The sequence below is a fragment of the Heloderma suspectum genome, chromosome 6 (genome assembly GCF_057233095.1).
Source record: "Heloderma suspectum isolate Gila_16-S chromosome 6, 16-S_ref, whole genome shotgun sequence".
In the NCBI taxonomy this organism is placed as follows: Eukaryota; Metazoa; Chordata; class Lepidosauria; order Squamata; family Helodermatidae; genus Heloderma; species Heloderma suspectum.
Genome location: NC_139463.1, coordinates 110,023,128 through 110,039,886, shown reverse-complemented (window position 1 = coordinate 110,039,886; position 16,759 = coordinate 110,023,128). Strand labels below are relative to the sequence as shown.

General features: G+C 45.2%; 1 protein-coding gene and 1 pseudogene across 1 annotated transcript; both read right to left on the bottom strand.

Annotated features, from left to right (window-relative positions):
* Positions 1 to 9,336: 9,336 nt before the first annotated feature.
* Positions 9,337 to 10,281, bottom strand: LOC146342474 (olfactory receptor 2D3-like). The gene has a single exon (XM_084807850.1). It carries the CDS (start codon positions 10,279 to 10,281, stop codon positions 9,337 to 9,339), a length of 945 nt encoding a protein of 314 aa, XP_084663976.1.
* A 4,965-nt stretch (positions 10,282 to 15,246) lies between these two features.
* On the bottom strand, positions 15,247 to 16,072 carry LOC146342473 (olfactory receptor 2D3-like; annotated as a pseudogene).
* Between the last annotated feature and the right edge of the window lie 687 nt (positions 16,073 to 16,759).

The window sequence follows — 16,759 nt, the reverse complement described above, 5'->3', positions numbered from 1 at the left end:
CTGTTAAAAATGTGACACCCAGAACTGGGCACACTACTTCACATGTGGCATTCCCATAGCAGAACAGAGTGGAAGTATTATTTCATGTGATCTGGTCACTAATTTTCTGTTAATGCAGTCTAAGACTATGTTAGCTTTTTAAACAGCTGCATCAGAGTTCTGTTAAATATTAGTTCTCTAAACTCTGTACCATCAGTATTCTACCTACCCAATGACATTGCTCCCTTCTTCCCAACCACTGAAAAGACAGTGAAATAATATACTTCTTTTTTTTTTTTTTTTAAGGAATGGGTCACTTTTTTTCTTTTATTTTATACATGTTATTAACTTTGGCTAGATGGATCCTTAGTTTTTATACAGGCTATTATTGGGATAATTCAATAGGTCAATACACACATAATTAAATAGCTATTATCAGATGATGGATATTGCAAAACTAATGTTCATTACTGATTTAACCACTCATAATGTATGGAATGCTGTACAATAAACTTAGGGCAATTGCTGACCTCTAGTTTAGCACCTGAAGATGGGGTGAAAAATGAAGGAATGGCAGTGTGGGAATAATCAAGAGTTGTCTTTCATTCAAGGTTGCTTAATCTTAGTTATGCATTGTCGATGGCCTTGTAGGCCCCTTCCAACCCTACTATTCTATGATTGTCAGTATCAAGAGAGGTTAACTAAGAAAAATGAATGAGAAGGGATGCACTTTTAGGGCCTTTTTAAATGAAGACAAGGAAGATGTGAATTGCATGTCCTGCTTCAACATACATTTGCACTTTGGAAAGAGGAACTTTTCAAGGGACAACATATGCCACACAAATACATTTCAGCATAAAAGAATAAAAGATATAGTGAGCATATTGCTCCAAAACTGACTTCCATAAGGCAGAGTGTCATCTTACCTTCATGTTTCCCCCAGGGGTTCCTCAACAAGGCAGCCCGAATTTCTTATGCTGCCAGCATTAAGGCTTCCAAGAGCTGAGTGGCTGTCACATCATTTTCCAATACAAAGTTGTTTTGAAAAAAGTGTATGGAAGATCAGTGTACTAACTGTTAATTGGTATTAGAGCAGAATATGCACCACCTCTCACACAGGGTATATTTGTGGTACATTTAAAAGACTCCCTTTGTCTCTGTCTCTGTAACTTTTGGCTTAGCAGCCCATTTCTCCACTATGAAAACAGAAAGCATCAAATATTGCTCCCCCAAAAAAGACAAGGAGTACCTGAAGATCCTCTAGAATTAACTACAGTCTTTCAATGAACACTCATATCCCTAACAAATGCATGGAGCATGTATATTACTAGCTAGGAACATGATGCTTAGCTTGCTATTATTTACCTTCAAAGACTCAGTTTGAAGGAGGTTAGAAGGAAATACACTGGAAGGGGCTGGAAGGAAACAATGACACCCAGCCTTTCCTCTGGTTTCCCTGGCATCTAATTCTGCCTTATATTAAGTCATGCAAAGGGTCCTTCCAACCTAGCACTGTCCAATCTTAAGTGGTAGCAGTTCTTCACAGGGTCGTGAAGATGTTCCTCCACGCCCTAAGGTCCTTTTACTAGAGATGCAGGGACGATTCTGTTCATAAGGGGAAGTATATCATCTACTACAATGCTCTCCTTCCAAAAATACTTTGACAGATGTTCTCTGACAATTTTGCAAAATGTCTAAGTTGAGGGTTGGCACAGCTGCTCCTCCAATAGCCTAACTGTTCTCAGCACTAGAGGTTTTGCCTGCATACTGGCTTCCCCCTCTGGTGGTTGCTGAAAGGTTTGAAGATTTTTGTAAGATAATAAAGTGTATGGATCTACTCCATGAGGATGATTCCAGTCTCTTTGGTACTTTGCTCAAGGGCATTTAAGAGTCACCTGACCTCTTAGGTGACTGAAGTACAAAGCGGAAATGACTTTTTAAAAACTTTTCATAAAGGAAAGTTAAAATGAAGAATTCCTTAGTACTGTTTGTCAAACTCTACTCCAGCTAACAATCGGCTCAAATACTCTGAAAGACAAACATAAAATCTGAATTTTGTTTGCTGCCTAATTCCAAAGAAAGAACAAAACTCCCAGATGGTGGAATGAAACAATCCATTCCAACAGATGAATGGCTCTCAAATGGTTTTCCAATACAAGATGTTTTAAAAAGTGTATGGAAGTTCAGTGGACTGAGTGTTAATAGTATTAGAAGATAATCTGAACTATCTCTAACAATTTGTGGTACTTTGAAAAATCTCCCTTTGTCGGGATCGCAGAAGCTTAAGGCATAGTGGCTCATTTCTCCAGTTTGAAAGCAGAAAGCATTTACAACTGCTAGCCAAAAAATGACAAGCACACCTGAAGTTCGACTAGAATTAAATACAGACCTTCAGTGAACACTCATATCCTGAATAAATACATAGAACATATATATTACTGGCTGGGAATATGAAGCTTAGCTTGCTATTATTTACATTCAGCGTCTCTGTTACAAGAAGGTTGGAAAGAAATGATTTAGAAGGTGGCCATTTCGCCCATTAGCCTACCTGCAGAGTTGAATGTTCAGGAATCATAGTCTGAGGCTGAGTATGTCAGGCTGGTGTTCAAGTTGTTTGTCACCAGCCAGTCTGACCAACTGGGGAAACTGCAAAAAGTCCTACTGGATGTGCAAATACCTCCTGCACATTAATAGCCCAGAACAGGTCATATGAAAGGGAAGGATTAAAGTTTGAGTTAACTGGGCTGCAGCCCATTGCTCACCATCTCAGGTGAGCAATGGGCTGCATCTAAACCTGCAATGGTTTAGATGAAATGGGCTTCATCTAAACCTGCAATGAAAATAAGGGCAACGCAAATAGCATTGCCCATATTTTCGCCGTAGTCTACGTAAAGATTTACGTAGACTACAGTGACCAAATAAGGAACGGGAATGGTGGCTCCCTTTGGGGGCCGCCATTATCCGTACGCGCTTTTTTTTTTTTTTAAGTCACCCGTGATAGGCTACGTGACGATTTACGTAGCCTATCACGGCTGACTTTGCAAATCTAGCCGTGATAGGCTATGTTAATCCTCACGTAGCCTATCACGGGGGCGTTTTTTTTTTTCTTTTATTGCAATGGCGGCGGCGGCAGCCAGTCGAAAGACCGGCTGCCGCTCCCGCCCCGCTCGAACACCCGCCGAACCGCCGGCCGGACCCGCCGCCGGGAGGGACATTCGGCAAAGGTAAGTCCCGTCCCGGGGGGGTGCAGGGGGTGGGGGGGTGGAGGATTTCTCCCCGAAACTTGTTCGGGGGGCCGAACACGTTGGCGCTCAGCCCCCCGAAGTTTCGGGGAGAAATTCTCCGCCATCCCTAGTTCAACCCCCTGCTCAATGCAATCCAAGAGAAGCCTCCCTGACGTGTGGCTGTCCAGCCTCATCTTGAATGCCTCCAGTGTGAGACAGCCCACTACCTCCCTAGGGAATTGGTTCCATTGTTCTTGATAAACCCACATTGGCTTCATGTACTCACTGTAGTAATCACATCAATTCCCCTGTGATATACTAGACTAACCTGTCCCAGTCTGGTGCCTTCCAGATGTTGTGAACTATAATTCTCAAAAATTCCTGACCATTGGCCGCTGGATGGGGTGGATTTCAAAGCATCTGAAGCACACCAAGTTGGAGAAGGGTTTGTTGGGTGAATGTATGGAACATGTCTTAGTTTTCCTTATGTTCAACCGGAATCTGGCTTCCTGTAACTTGAGCCCAGTATTCCTTGTCCTGAATTCTGGGATGATGGACAAGAGATCCTGGCCTTCCTCTCTGTGACAAACTTTCAAGGACTTGAAGAGCTCAATCTTATCTCCCCTCAGTCTTCTCTTCTCAAGGCTAAACGTGCCCAGGTCTTTCAGTCTCTCCTCAGAGGGCTTTGTTTCCTGTCCTCTGATCATCTTCGTTGCCCTCCTTTGTACCCTCTCCAGTTTGTCTGCATCCTTCTTCAAGTGTGGTGCCCAGAACTGGACACAGTACTCCAAATGAGGCCTAACCAATGCTGAGTAGAGGGGAACTAGTACTTCATGGGATTTGGAAGCTATACTTCTAGGGATGGCGGAGAATTCCGCCACGGATTTCAGTGAGGCCGAATGCACTGGCATTCGGCCCCCTGAAATCCATGGCGGAACGGCCTGCCACACACCCCCATGGTTCCCCCCCGGGACGAGACTTACCTGGAGCGGATGTTCCGGATAGCGGCAGCTCCAGTGGCAGCTGCGGCAGCGGCTGGTCTTCCGACCGGCTGCTGCTGCCGCCATTTGCAGTTTGGTCTTTTTTTTCTTTTCTACCCAGACGTGATAGGCTACATTTATTTATTTATTTATTTATTTATTTATTAAATTTATTAATCGCCCATCTGACTGGTCACCCAGCCACTCTGGGCGATGTACAACCCACCATAAACAATTTAAAACAATAACATTTTACCATAAAAATTAAAAAAAAAAATACCCTAACCCACCCCAAATGCCTGCCTGAACAACCACGTTTTTAATGCACGACGGAAGCTCATTAAAGAGGGGGCATGACGGAGTTCCCTAGGGAGGGAGTTCCACAGAGTGGGGGCCACCCCAGAGAAGGCCCTCTCCCTCGTCCCCACCAGTCTAGCTGTCCTGGCTGATGGGACAGAGAGAAGGCCATCCGAGGCTGATCTTGTTAAGCGGCCTGTCTGGTGTTGCTGGAGGCGCTCCTTAAGATAGGCTGGGCCAGAACCATATAGGGTTTTAAAGGTCAAAACCAACACCTTGAATTTGGCCCGGAAAACAACTGGTAACCAGTGCAACTCCTTCAGCACTGGAGTGATGTGATCTCGCCGGCGGCTGCCTTTAATCAGGCGAGCCGCCACGTTCTGTACCAGCTGCAGTTTCCGAACCGTCTTCAAGGGTAACCCCACGTAGAGCACATTACAGTAGTCTAAATGAGAGGAGACCAGGGCATGTACTACCGATGGGAGCAGATGGTCGGGAAGGTAGGGGCGCAGCCGCCGTATCAGATGGAGTTGATACAGCGCTGTCCGGCTCACAGCTGACACCTGAGCCTCCATGGACAGCTGGGAGTCCAAAATGACCCCCAGGCTGCGGACCTGGTCTTTCAAGGGTAGCTGTACCCCATTCAACACCAGGTCAACATCCCCCAGCCTCCTCTTGTCTCCCACCAAAAGTACCTCGGTCTTGTCAGGGTTGAGCTTCAGCTTATTCCTCCCCACCTAGCCACTCACCGTCTCCAGACATTTGGACAGGGATTCTACGGCCAACCTTGGTGAAGATTTGAACGAGAGGTAGAGCTGAGTGTCATCCGCATATTGATGACACTGCACCCCAAACTTCCTGATGATAGCCCCCAGTGGCTTCACATAGATGTTAAATAGCATCGGGGAGAGGATGGAACCCTGTGGCACCCCACAAGTAAGTGGCCACGGGTCCGAAACCTCCTCTCCCAGTGCTACCCTCTGGTACCTGCCAGAGAGGAAGGACTGGAACCACCGCAATACAGTGTTTCCAATGCCCAACCCCTCCAGGCGGTCCAGGAGGATACCGTGGTCAACGGTATCAAAAGCCGCTGAGAGGTCGAGGAGAACAAGGAAGGAGCATTCACCCCTATCCAGAGCCCTCTACATAAAGACTTACGTAGCCTATCACGTCTGGGTAAAAAAAAACGCATACGCAAATGGCGGCGGCTACGTAAATATTTACGTAGGCTAAAACGGCGATTCAAAAAGGAATGCAAATAGTGCCCACTACGCTATTTGTGTTTCCCTTTAGTTTTGCCGTAATAGTCTATGTAAATATTTACGTAGACTGAAACGGCAAAAAATAAGGAACGCAAATGGCGGCCGCTGCAGCCGCCGCCATTTGCGTATGTTTTTTTTTTTTTAACCCAGACATGATAGGCTATGTAAATATTTACATAGCCTATCATGATTGAATACAGGGATGCAAACGGCAGCAGCTACGGCAGCCGCCATTTGCGTCCCTGCTACCCAGTGGCCGGATGTCCGGCTGCTGGCAGAGCCAGCAGGCGGCTCCGTTGAATCACCGCGGAGTGGAGCCAGCCAGGCAGGACTCCAAGGGGAGGGATGGAGTGCCTCCCCCCCCACCACGAAGCAGATCCGCAAAACGGTAAGTGTATTCTTCTATTAATGCCGCCCAAAATAGCAGTTGCCTTTTTGGCAGCCACGTCACATTGTTGGCTCATATTCAGCTTGTGGTCTACAACAATTCCAACATCCTTCTCACCTGTAGTATTGTTGAGCCAACTACCCTGCCCCTAGTCTTGTAACTGTGCATTTGGTTTCTTTTTCCTAGGTGCAGAAGCAGAAGTTGGCATTGGTCCCTATAAAATTTTATTCTGTTGTACTCTGCCCAGCACTTCAGCCTATCAAGATCACTTTGAATTTTCTTTCTGTTTTCCAAGGTATAAGCTATCCCAACCAATTTTGTGTCATCCACAAACTTGATCAGCATTCCCTGCACCTCCTCATCCAGCCATTAATAAAAATATTGACAAGGACTGGGCCCAGGACTGAGCCCTGCATTATCCTACTTGTTACCTCTCCCCAGTCTGAAAAGTTCCCATTGATTAGCACTCTTTGAGTCCAATTCTGTAGCCAATTGTGGATCCACCTGATCATTGTTTCATCTAGCCCACTTTGAGCTAGTTTGCTCATCAGGATATCATGGGGCAATTTGTCGAAAGCTTTGCTGAAATTGAGGTATATTATTTCCAGAGCATTCCTACAGTCCACAAGGGCAGTTACCTCATCAAAAACTGAGATCAGATTAGTCTGGCAGGATTTGTTCTTGACCAACCCACGTTGGCTTCGAGTACTCACTGCAGTAATCCCATCAATTCCCCTGAGATATACTAGACTAACCATTCCCAGTCTGGTGCCTTCTAGATGTTGTGAACTATAGTTCTCAAAATTCCTGACCATTGGCCCGTGGATGGAGTGGATTTCAAAGCATCTGAAGCAAACCAGGTTGGAGACGGGTGTTTTGGGTGAATGTATCGAACATGTCTTAGTGATAACAGTAAGTCTAACTTTCCCCAACCTGGGGCCCTCCAGTTGTGTTGGACTACAACTCCCAGCATTCTTATCCTCCAAGGCCATGCCAACTGGGGATGATGTGAGTTTTGGTCCAACACAGCTGCAGGGGCCCCAGTTGGGGAAGGCTGCTTTATTCTTCAGTGGCACTTCACTCCGTTTTCTCAGGGTGGAAAGAGTATCCTGAGTATCCTGTTGCTGCTCTCTTTTTGACAGAGAGATAGATGATCACAGCCTATGTCTAGGGATGTACAGATTCTGCACCCTTTGTTCCAGTGGGGAATCTGTGGAGGGGGGAGGCGATCTGTTACTCCCCCCCACCCCAGAATCCTCCAAAGCAGTTCCGCTCCGCTCAGATTCCGGGGGGGGGGGTGGCTTGGGGATGCTTACCTTCCCTCCTGCCAGCCAGAGCGGTTCTCCTCCTCCCTGTCCCTGCCGAATGAATTGCAAAAATGGCGATCGGGAGGTTGTGCCCATAGATTTATATGCAAATAGAGTCATGAATCTTGCATATAAGTGTATATGTCCATAGGCTTATACGCAAGATTCACCACTCTATTTTGCGTATAAGTCTATGGGCACATCCTGCTGATCGCATGTGCAGCAGATTTCTCTGACATCCCTACCTACAGGTATGTCTGATTTCCTGACTGGTGCTTCCTCTAAACCTGCAATGAAAGTTGAGATAAAGTCACTTGCCAAGGCTACTCAAGTGAGCCTTGGAACAGAATACAGATTTAATTTCCAATTTCTAGGGATGTACGAAAATCACTTACCTGTTCGCGGATTATGTTTATGGTGGGGGGAGGCGTTCCGTCCCTCCCCCCGGAATCCTGGACGGGGGGAGGCGCTCCATTCCTCCCCCCTGGAATCCTCCTTGGCCGGCTGTGCTCCGCGGCGACTCTGCGGAGCAGCCGGCCAGGCCCAGCCAGGCCAGAGCTGTCCGCAGCCGGATTTCCGGCCGCGGAGGGCTCTGGGGGGGGGGAACACGTACACAAATGGCGGCGGCTACAGCCGCTGCCATTTGTGTTCCTTATTTTTGACGTCTTAATCTATGTAAATATATACGTAGACTAAGACGGCAAAAATAAGGGGAACGCAAATAGCGTAGCAGACACTATTTGCGTTCCCCTTATTTTCACTGTCTTAGTCTACATAATGATTTACATAGATTAAGACAGCAAAAATAAGGAACGCAAATGGTGGCGGCTGTAGCCTCCACCATTTGCATACACTTTTTTTTTTTTTTTTTACCCAGACGTTTTAGGCTACGTAAAAACTTACGTAGCCTATCACGTCGGTGTAAAAAAAAACCCAAAAACCTGCAAATGGCGGCGGCGGCAGCCAGTCAGAAGACCAGCCGCCACCACACTGCCCGGACGATCTGCCCCAGGTAAGTCTCGTCATGGGGGAATCCGCGGGGGGAGGGGCGGGGGGCAGGCCGTTCCACCACAGATTTCGCGGGGCAGAATGCACTGGCATTCGGCCTCCCCGAGATCGGTGGCGGAATTCTCTGCCATCCCTACCAATTTCCCACCACTACTCCATTTTGTAACCCCTGGGATGATTTACTGTTGATTCTTTGAAGTTAATTATATATATATATATATATATATATATATATATATATAATGTTGGTTTCATATTATGGTGTTTTATTGTATTTTTAGGGGTTGAATTTTGTAAAATGCCTAGTGGGCTCTGGCAATTGGGTGGTATAGAAATGAAATAAATGAAATGAAATTCTTCTTTCCAACGTTTATTCACAACCCTGAGAACAAAAAAGAAAAGCTTTTTCTTTTTTTAAAATAACAACAATGTTTTGATTCTCAGAAATGGAAACACAGTGCAAGAGAAGAGATCCTGCACATTTGGACAAATGGATTACGCACCTAACCTTTTTCAGTAACTTTTAGTTTTTGGATTGTTTGATAGTGTTGATACAGATCTTATTTTTTCATTCTTTCATTGCTTTGCAAAACCCACTTTGAATACAGGGGAAAGAACAGCAATAAATATATTTTAATTAAATGAATTGCTCAAAGAAAGAACAATTCAATCCTTGCATGGAAGGATTCTGAAACTGAATGTAAAGTTTGAGAGAAAGAATTTGAATTACAGATTTGAAAGGTAAAATTGTATCTTTGCATTTGAGAGTGTGGGTGTGAACATGCTGGTTGATGAATGCGTTGTACTTGCTATCTCTTTGTGTGAGTGTCTGCAAAATGTCAGAATGCAGTGCTCAAGGCACTCTGCCATACCCTTCAGGCTACAAAAGGATCAAGGTTTTTGTTCAAAGCCCTGTCTTCTCAGCACCTTGGCCACTGCCCCATGGACATCCTTGTTCCGCAGGGTGTAAATGACAGGGTTGAGAAGCGGGGTGATGACAACATAAAAAACTGAAATTTGCTTGTGGCGATCAGGAGCTGAGCCTGACTGGGGAAACATGTACATAGAGATGACAGTGCCATAGAAGAGGGTGACCACGACGAGGTGAGAGGTGCATGTGGAGAAGGCTTTCTGCCATCCTGTGGTTGAGCGCATCTGCAATACTGAGGAGAGAATGAGCCCGTAAGATGTCAGGATAACAGAGACAGGAATTAGCAGGGCCGGCACAGCTGCGACAAAAATGATGGCTTCTGTGATGTGAGTGTCAGCACATGAGAGTTTCAGAATCACAGGAACCTCACAGCAGAAGTGATTGACAAGGTTGGGGCCACAGAATGGGAGGTGAAGGGTGCTGCCCACATCTATTGCAGCAATGAGGAAGCCACCTGCCCAGGCTGCTGTGGCAAGTTGCAACTGGTGCCACCTGCCCATAGAAAGAGCATATAGCAGGGGATGGCAGATGGCCAAGTAGCGGTCGTAGGCCATGGCAGCCAGAAGAAGGCATTCTGTGACACCCAGGGACAATGAGATGTACATCTGTGCTGCACAATGGATGAAGGAGATGACTCCATTGCCCGACAAGAGGTGAGCCAACATCTGGGGCAAGGTGCTGGTGACGTAACAGATCTCCAGGCATGACAACTGAGTTAGAAAGAAGTACATGGGTGTGTGGAGGGAGGAATCAGCCCTCACCAGCAGGATGATCACCAGATTCCCCATAACAGTGAGCACATAGATGATGAGGACAACCAGAAAGATTAGAATCTGTGTCTTTCGATCATTGGAGAGTCCCAGCAGGATGAACTCCTTTATAGCAGTGAGGTTCTCAGCCCCCATCCTGGCCTTCTGCCTACAGAGAAAAGGGTACCAGTGAAAGGCAGTGAAACTCTCTTGGAATGGGATAACCCTAAAGAAGCCACATTTTGCCCGCCTTAACATCACCAATGTTTTGCTTCTGTTCACCTCTCTTCATACTGGAGCATTTAAGCACCATCTCTACAGGACATTCTCCAGGGAAACGGTTTTAGAGTTACAAGCAAACTCTTTGGTGCAATGACTCTTCTTAAATAGTTGGGTATGCACACAGACTCACATAATCCAGAAACTGGGATAAGACAATTCTCCCTTTCACACTCCCCTCACAGTTCAAGAGCAGCTCCACAGTGAAACATATTTCCTACCTCAAAAGGCTGTACAACCTCTTTCTATGGAGAACGTCAAGGGAAAAAGCATGTCAAGAAGCTGAAAGATAACTTGTTTTAGTACATAGAAACTGCCACAGACATGGGGGCTTGTGTGGACTCTTCCCTAAGGTATTGTAAGCCTTTTTCTCACAATGTACAGGTTCATTTTTTAAAAAGTTACCAGCCCCTTTACTTCAAAAGCTATGAGGAATATTGTTCAGGCTGCATTGTACCTAGTCATTAGGTTGTAGAGGTCCAGCAAAATAAAATAAAAAATCCCCCCAGGCACTATTATTACGCTTAGATGGGGATTTTCCAATTGGATGCAATGGCAGCTTCCCCCACCCTCTAAGAGCATCTCTACGCCAGCCTAAATTCCTACATTGAAAACGGGGCTTTCTGCTTCCGCACTTCCTTTCCCCTTCCTTCTCCCCCTTCTGTGAGTCTTCCATATGTTTCATTGATCTCGCTTTTTCATGGAGGGAACTCAAGGGGAACACAAGCTGGAAATTTAATAGCTCATTATTTTCAATCATTTTAACAATCAAATAAGTGCCATTTAGTGCAGGAGACACCCTGGAGGTTCACAACATCATCTAAAAGGTCCACAAACCCCCTGAGTGAGCAATCACAGTAGCAGGATAAAAGCTCCATGTGAAGAAGCGCTAAGTCTAGTAGCAGTGTGGGTGTGTGGGAGGGAGGGAGTTTCATTCAGTTTGTGCCTGAGAAGGCATGGGCTAAACATCATCTTCGCATGTGCTTTGGTCCCAATAAAAATGGGGAGAGGGGTTGATATTCTTCTATTATTTTTATTTAAAACCTGATATAATGCACATAGTTTGCCAAGAGGATGGGGTGGGGTGGGGTGGGGAGAAAGGTCTTTAAGGCAGGGAGAGAAGGGAGAAAATTGCAAATACTATCTGCCTGCATTGCATTACTAGTAAAAAAGAAAAAAGAAAAAAAAAGTGTGCCTTCTCAAAATGAAAAATAGACACTACGTTAGGAACAGAAATGAGAACAGGAGCAGATGGTTCCAGACCAGCAAGCAATATCCCCTAAAACAGCTTTCCCCAAAGTGGTGTCCTCAAGATGTGTTGGACTGCAATGCCCATCTTTCTAGGCCAGCATGGTTGCAGACTGGGAAGGATGGGCATTGCAGTCCAACTCATCTCGAGAACACCATGTTGGGGAAGGCTGCATGAAAACAGCAGGATGGGTTCCCCCACCCACCCCACACACAAACTTTCTCAGTTCCAAATTGCAGGATAGAATCTTACCTTTGCACTTTTCCTTGATGTTCCTCAACAACCTCAAATGATTTTTTATGCCTCAGGCCGATGCATTGTGTATGATGTGTATGACAGCTGAGTGGCTTCCAGTCACCTTTCTAACACACGATGTTGAACCATCACATGGAAAATCATTGTGCCATCAGTGAGTACAAGGAGAGAGCTATTTCACATCTCACCCCTGGGATTGCTGAGGGAATATTCCCCCATGCTGCTGGGAAAGCAGTATCTAATGCCTGGCGTAGCTTGTTTATAATGTGAGCAGAATGCATGCAGATCTTTCATAGCTACAGTTGAGTACAGGAGCCAGTGTGTTGTTTCTGTTGCTTCAGTTTGAAATCTGCTTCTTCCTGCCTTTGCTCCTGTAGTGACATGTACTCTTGGCTCCAAAGTGAACACAGTTTTGTTTCCCCTCTCCCTGAGTTCTTTTGCTGGGCCACATTAGCTTTCCTTTTTTTTCTTTTTTCTTTTTCCAAAGCAGTTAGCAAAGTTCTCCCATTTAATACTTGTTGAGTGCTCTGATTGCTTTTCTTTCCTTTAAGGCTCTCCCACAATTTTTGGCACTTTGGAACCTACAAGGTAGGGTAGGGAGGGAGCTTCCTGACAGAGACTATGACCAACCTATCAGTGCTGTGCCTAGCTCTACTCCAAGCAGGGGAAGATGAGTTATGACCAATAGAAGAGCCAAACAATCAGCAGCCTGTAAATCTATGTTCTCCTTGAAGAGGAGAAGGAAGATTCTTCAGAGTGCCTTCCTGAAGTGAAGTCTATACAGTTGGCAGGGCTCTAAAACAATTCCTTCCGAGTCCTATCACCTGAGAGCCCTTAACTGAAATTGTCAGAGACTATATGCAGCAGGTAAAGGATTTGCTCAGCTTTTAAGATTGGGTCTTCAGCATCCTTGCCACATGCTCTTCCAACCAAATGTAAAAGCCTTCCATGGTGAGGTTCAACTTGCCTTCATCAACCTCCTGACTGTTCTCAGGATTAGAAGAAGGACAACACCCTGGCTTTTTCTCTTTCTCCTTGAGACGTTTCCATGGTTTGAGATTCGGTAAGATAATAAAGACTCTGCATCTACCTCTGAGGGACACTTCAGGTCCCTTTGGTGTTTTCCTCTGGGTCATTAACAATTATTTGTTATTCATCCCTCTTGGGTTTCAGGCATTTAATATCATCATTACAAATATGGGTGGAGTGTGTGCAATTCAGTGCTGACCAAGAACCAAGATTATATGCATTTCAATATATTTTAAAAAAGGAAACACAAATTCTGTTATTTGAATATAAGCCAGTGGACTGTATTTGTATGCATTTTCTCAGGGTTTTCCTTTATCCTTGCATTCATGATCCTCTTATCCCAATAGTCCACCATTCCTTGGCAACATTGAAAGATTGAGGAAGAGGAATTTGTTATTTATTTCCATCATTTCTGCCCCAAATACACCCAAACAGTTAAGAATTGTGAATTTCAGTTCAATTGTATACACCTTTACTAGGAAGGAAACCCTAGGAGTTCAATGAGTGTTTCTAGTAGTCTGTGGAACATTGCAACCTTAATCACATATCATAGAATCAAAGAATAGTTGGGTTGTAAGAGGTCTATAAGACTATCGAGTTCAAACCCCTGCTCAGTGCAGGAATCCAAGAGAAGCCTCCCTGACATGTGGCTGTCCAGCCTTGTCTTGAATGCCTCCAGTGTGAGACAGCCCACTACCTCCCTAGGGAATTGGTTCCATTGTCGTATTGCTCTAACAGTCAGGAAGTTTTTCCTGATGTTCAACTGGAATCTGGCTTCCTGTAACTCAAGCCCCTTCTTCTGTGTCCTGCATTCTGGGATGATCGAAAAGAGATCGTGGCCTTCCCCTCCATGACAACCTTTTAAGTACTTGAAGAGCTCTATCAAATCTCCCATCAGCCTTCTCTTCTCAAGGTTAAACATAAAAAGGTAAAGGTGTCCCCAATCAGTCGTGTCCGACTCTAGGGTGTGGTGCTCATCTCCATTTCTAAGCCGAAGAGCCAGCGCTGTCCAAAGATGCTTCCGTGGTCATGTGGCCAGCATGACTGAACACCGAGGTGCACGGAATGCTGTTACCTTTCCCACTGAAGCAGTACCTATTTATCTACTTGCAATTTCTTGCTTTCGAACTGCTAGGTTGGCAGGAGCTGGGACTGAAGATGGGAGCTCACTCCGTCACGCAGCACTCGGGTCTCGAACTGCTGTCCTGCCGACCTTCTGGTCTGCAGTTCAGTGTCTTAACCACTAAGCCACCGTGGCCCTACCATTGTCGTATTGCTCTAACAGTCAGGAAGTTTTTCCTGATGTTCAACTGGAATCTGGCTTCCTGTAACTCGAGCCCCTTCTTCTGTGTCCTGCATTCTGGGATGATCGAGAAGAGATCGTGGCCTTCCCCTCCGTGACAACCTTTTAAGTACTTGAAGAGCTCTATCATATCTCCCGTCAGTCTTCTCTTCTCAAGGCTAAACATACCGAGGTCTTTAAGTCTCTCCTCAGAGGGCTTTGTTTCCATTCCCCTGATCATCTTTGGTGCCCTCCTCTGAACTCTCTCCAGTTTGTCTGCATCCTTCTTAAAGTGTGGTGCCCAGAAGGAAACACATTTTATAACCCCTGGGATTTACTGTTGATTCTTTGAAGTTGTTATATTTTTGTATGTTGGTTTCATACTATGTTATTTTATTTTATTTTTAGGAGTTGAATTTTGGAAAATGTCCAGAGGGCTTTGGCTATTGGGTGGTATAGAAAAGTAATAAATGAAACAAATTGCAATGCAATTCTTCTTCCCAACTTTTATTCACAACCCTGAGAACAAAAAAGAAAAGGGTTTTCTGTTTTAAATATAAACAATGTTTTGATTCTCAGAAATCGAAACTCGGTGCAAGAGAAGAGATCCTGCACATTGGACAAATGGATTATGCACCTAATCTTTTTCAGTAACTCTGAGGTTTTTTTATTGTTTCATACTGTTGGTCGCGATCTTCTTTATTTTGTTTTTTTATTGCTTTGCAAAACCCACTTTGAATACAGGAAAAAAAACAGCATTAAATATATTTTAATTAACTGAATCACTCAAAGAAAGAACAATTCAATCCTTGCATGGAAGGATTCTGAGACTGAATGCAACGTTTAAGAGAAAGAATTTGAATTACAGATTTGAAAGGTAAACCTGCATCTTTGCATTAGTGGGTGTGGGTGTGAACATGCTGGTTGATGAATGCATTGTACTTGCTATCTCTTTGTGTGAGTGCCTCCAAAATGGCAAAACCCAGTGCTCAAGGCACTCTGCCATACCCTTCAGGCTACACAAGGATCAAGGTTTTTGTTCAAAGCCCTGTCTTCTCAGCACCTTGGCCACTGCCCCATGGACATCCTTGTTCCGCAGGGTGTAAATGACAGGGTTGAACAGTGGGGTGATGACAACATAAAAGACTGAAATGTCCTTGTATTGACCACATCTGCAATACTGAGGAGAGAATGAGCCCATAAGATGTCAGAATAACAGAAAGAGGAATTAGCAGAGCCAGCACAGCTGTGACAAAAATGACGGCCTTTGTCATGTGTGTGTCAGCGCATGAGAGTTTCAAAACCATTGGCAGCTCACAGAAGAAGTGGTTGATGTGGTTGGGGCCACAAAAGGGGAGGTAGAGAGTATAGCCCACGTCTATTGAAGTGAGGAGGAAACCACCCACCCAGGAGATGAAGGCAAGCTGCACTTGGTGCCACTTGCCCATGGCAATGGCATATAACAGGGGATGGCAGATGGCCAAGTAGCGATCGTAGGCCATGGCAGCCAGAAGAAGGCATTCTGTGACACCCAGGGACAATGAGATGTACATCTGGGTAGCACAACGGATGAAGGAGATGCTTCCATTGCCAGACAGGAGGTGTCTCAATGTCTGGAGCAAGGTGCTGGTGACATAACAGATCTCCAGGCATGACAATTGAGTTAGAAAGAAGTACATGGGTGTGTGAAGGGAGGAATCAGCCCTCACCAGCAGGACAGTCACCAGATTCCCCATAATCATGAGCACGTAGATGATAAGGACAACCAGAAAGTTTAGAATCTGTGTCTTTCGGTCATTGGAGATTCCTAGCAAGATGAACTCTTTGATAGCAGTGAGGTTCTCAGCTCCCATCCTGGCCTTCTGCCTACAGAGAAAAGGGCACCAATGAAAGGCAGTGAAATTCTCTTGGTATGGGATAACCCTAAACAAGGCATGTTTTGCCCCCCACATCAATCTAATCACACAAACTGTTTGGGATTATGCCAGTCCAAATAGTTTAAAAAAATGACATACAGCGCATGTCTAGGGAAACATCAGCTCCATTGGCTTGCCACCCCACAGTGACAAAGGAGCAAGTCAGTGATGACTTCAGTGGGCCTACTCTAAGCATGGTAAAGTTTAAATCTGAGGCCTTGTGTTCTATCTCTCCCAGCCTCAATGTGTTGCATTTTCTTAACCTGGACTTACTTGCCAAATGTCTGATGCTCCTTGAATGCTGTTGTGTGATTTGACTTTCGCCAAGTCTGATGGTTCTTCTAGCGTTTCTCTTAGGGGCTGGGGGTGTAGCGGGTCTTTCTCTCATACCCATTATAGTAGGGGGCAGCAAGAAGTCCCTCATGCACAGAGCAATGGTTGTAATCCTACACACATTTCCCTGGAAGTGAGGCCCATAGAACTCATAGAACCATAGGCAATCCAATGAAGCCTGAATTGTCCCAGTTGCAAGTTAGTTTCAGATGCCTGCCTGGAGGAAATGCAAAGATCAGATGAAGTGATAATAAGAGAAAGAAATCAAACAGCCCCTTGATGATGGGAAAC

Coding starts and splice junctions, on each gene's coding strand:
- LOC146342474 (XM_084807850.1), bottom strand. CDS start 10,281: ATGGGGGCTGAGAACCTCACTGCTATAAAGGAGTTCATCCTGCTGGGA.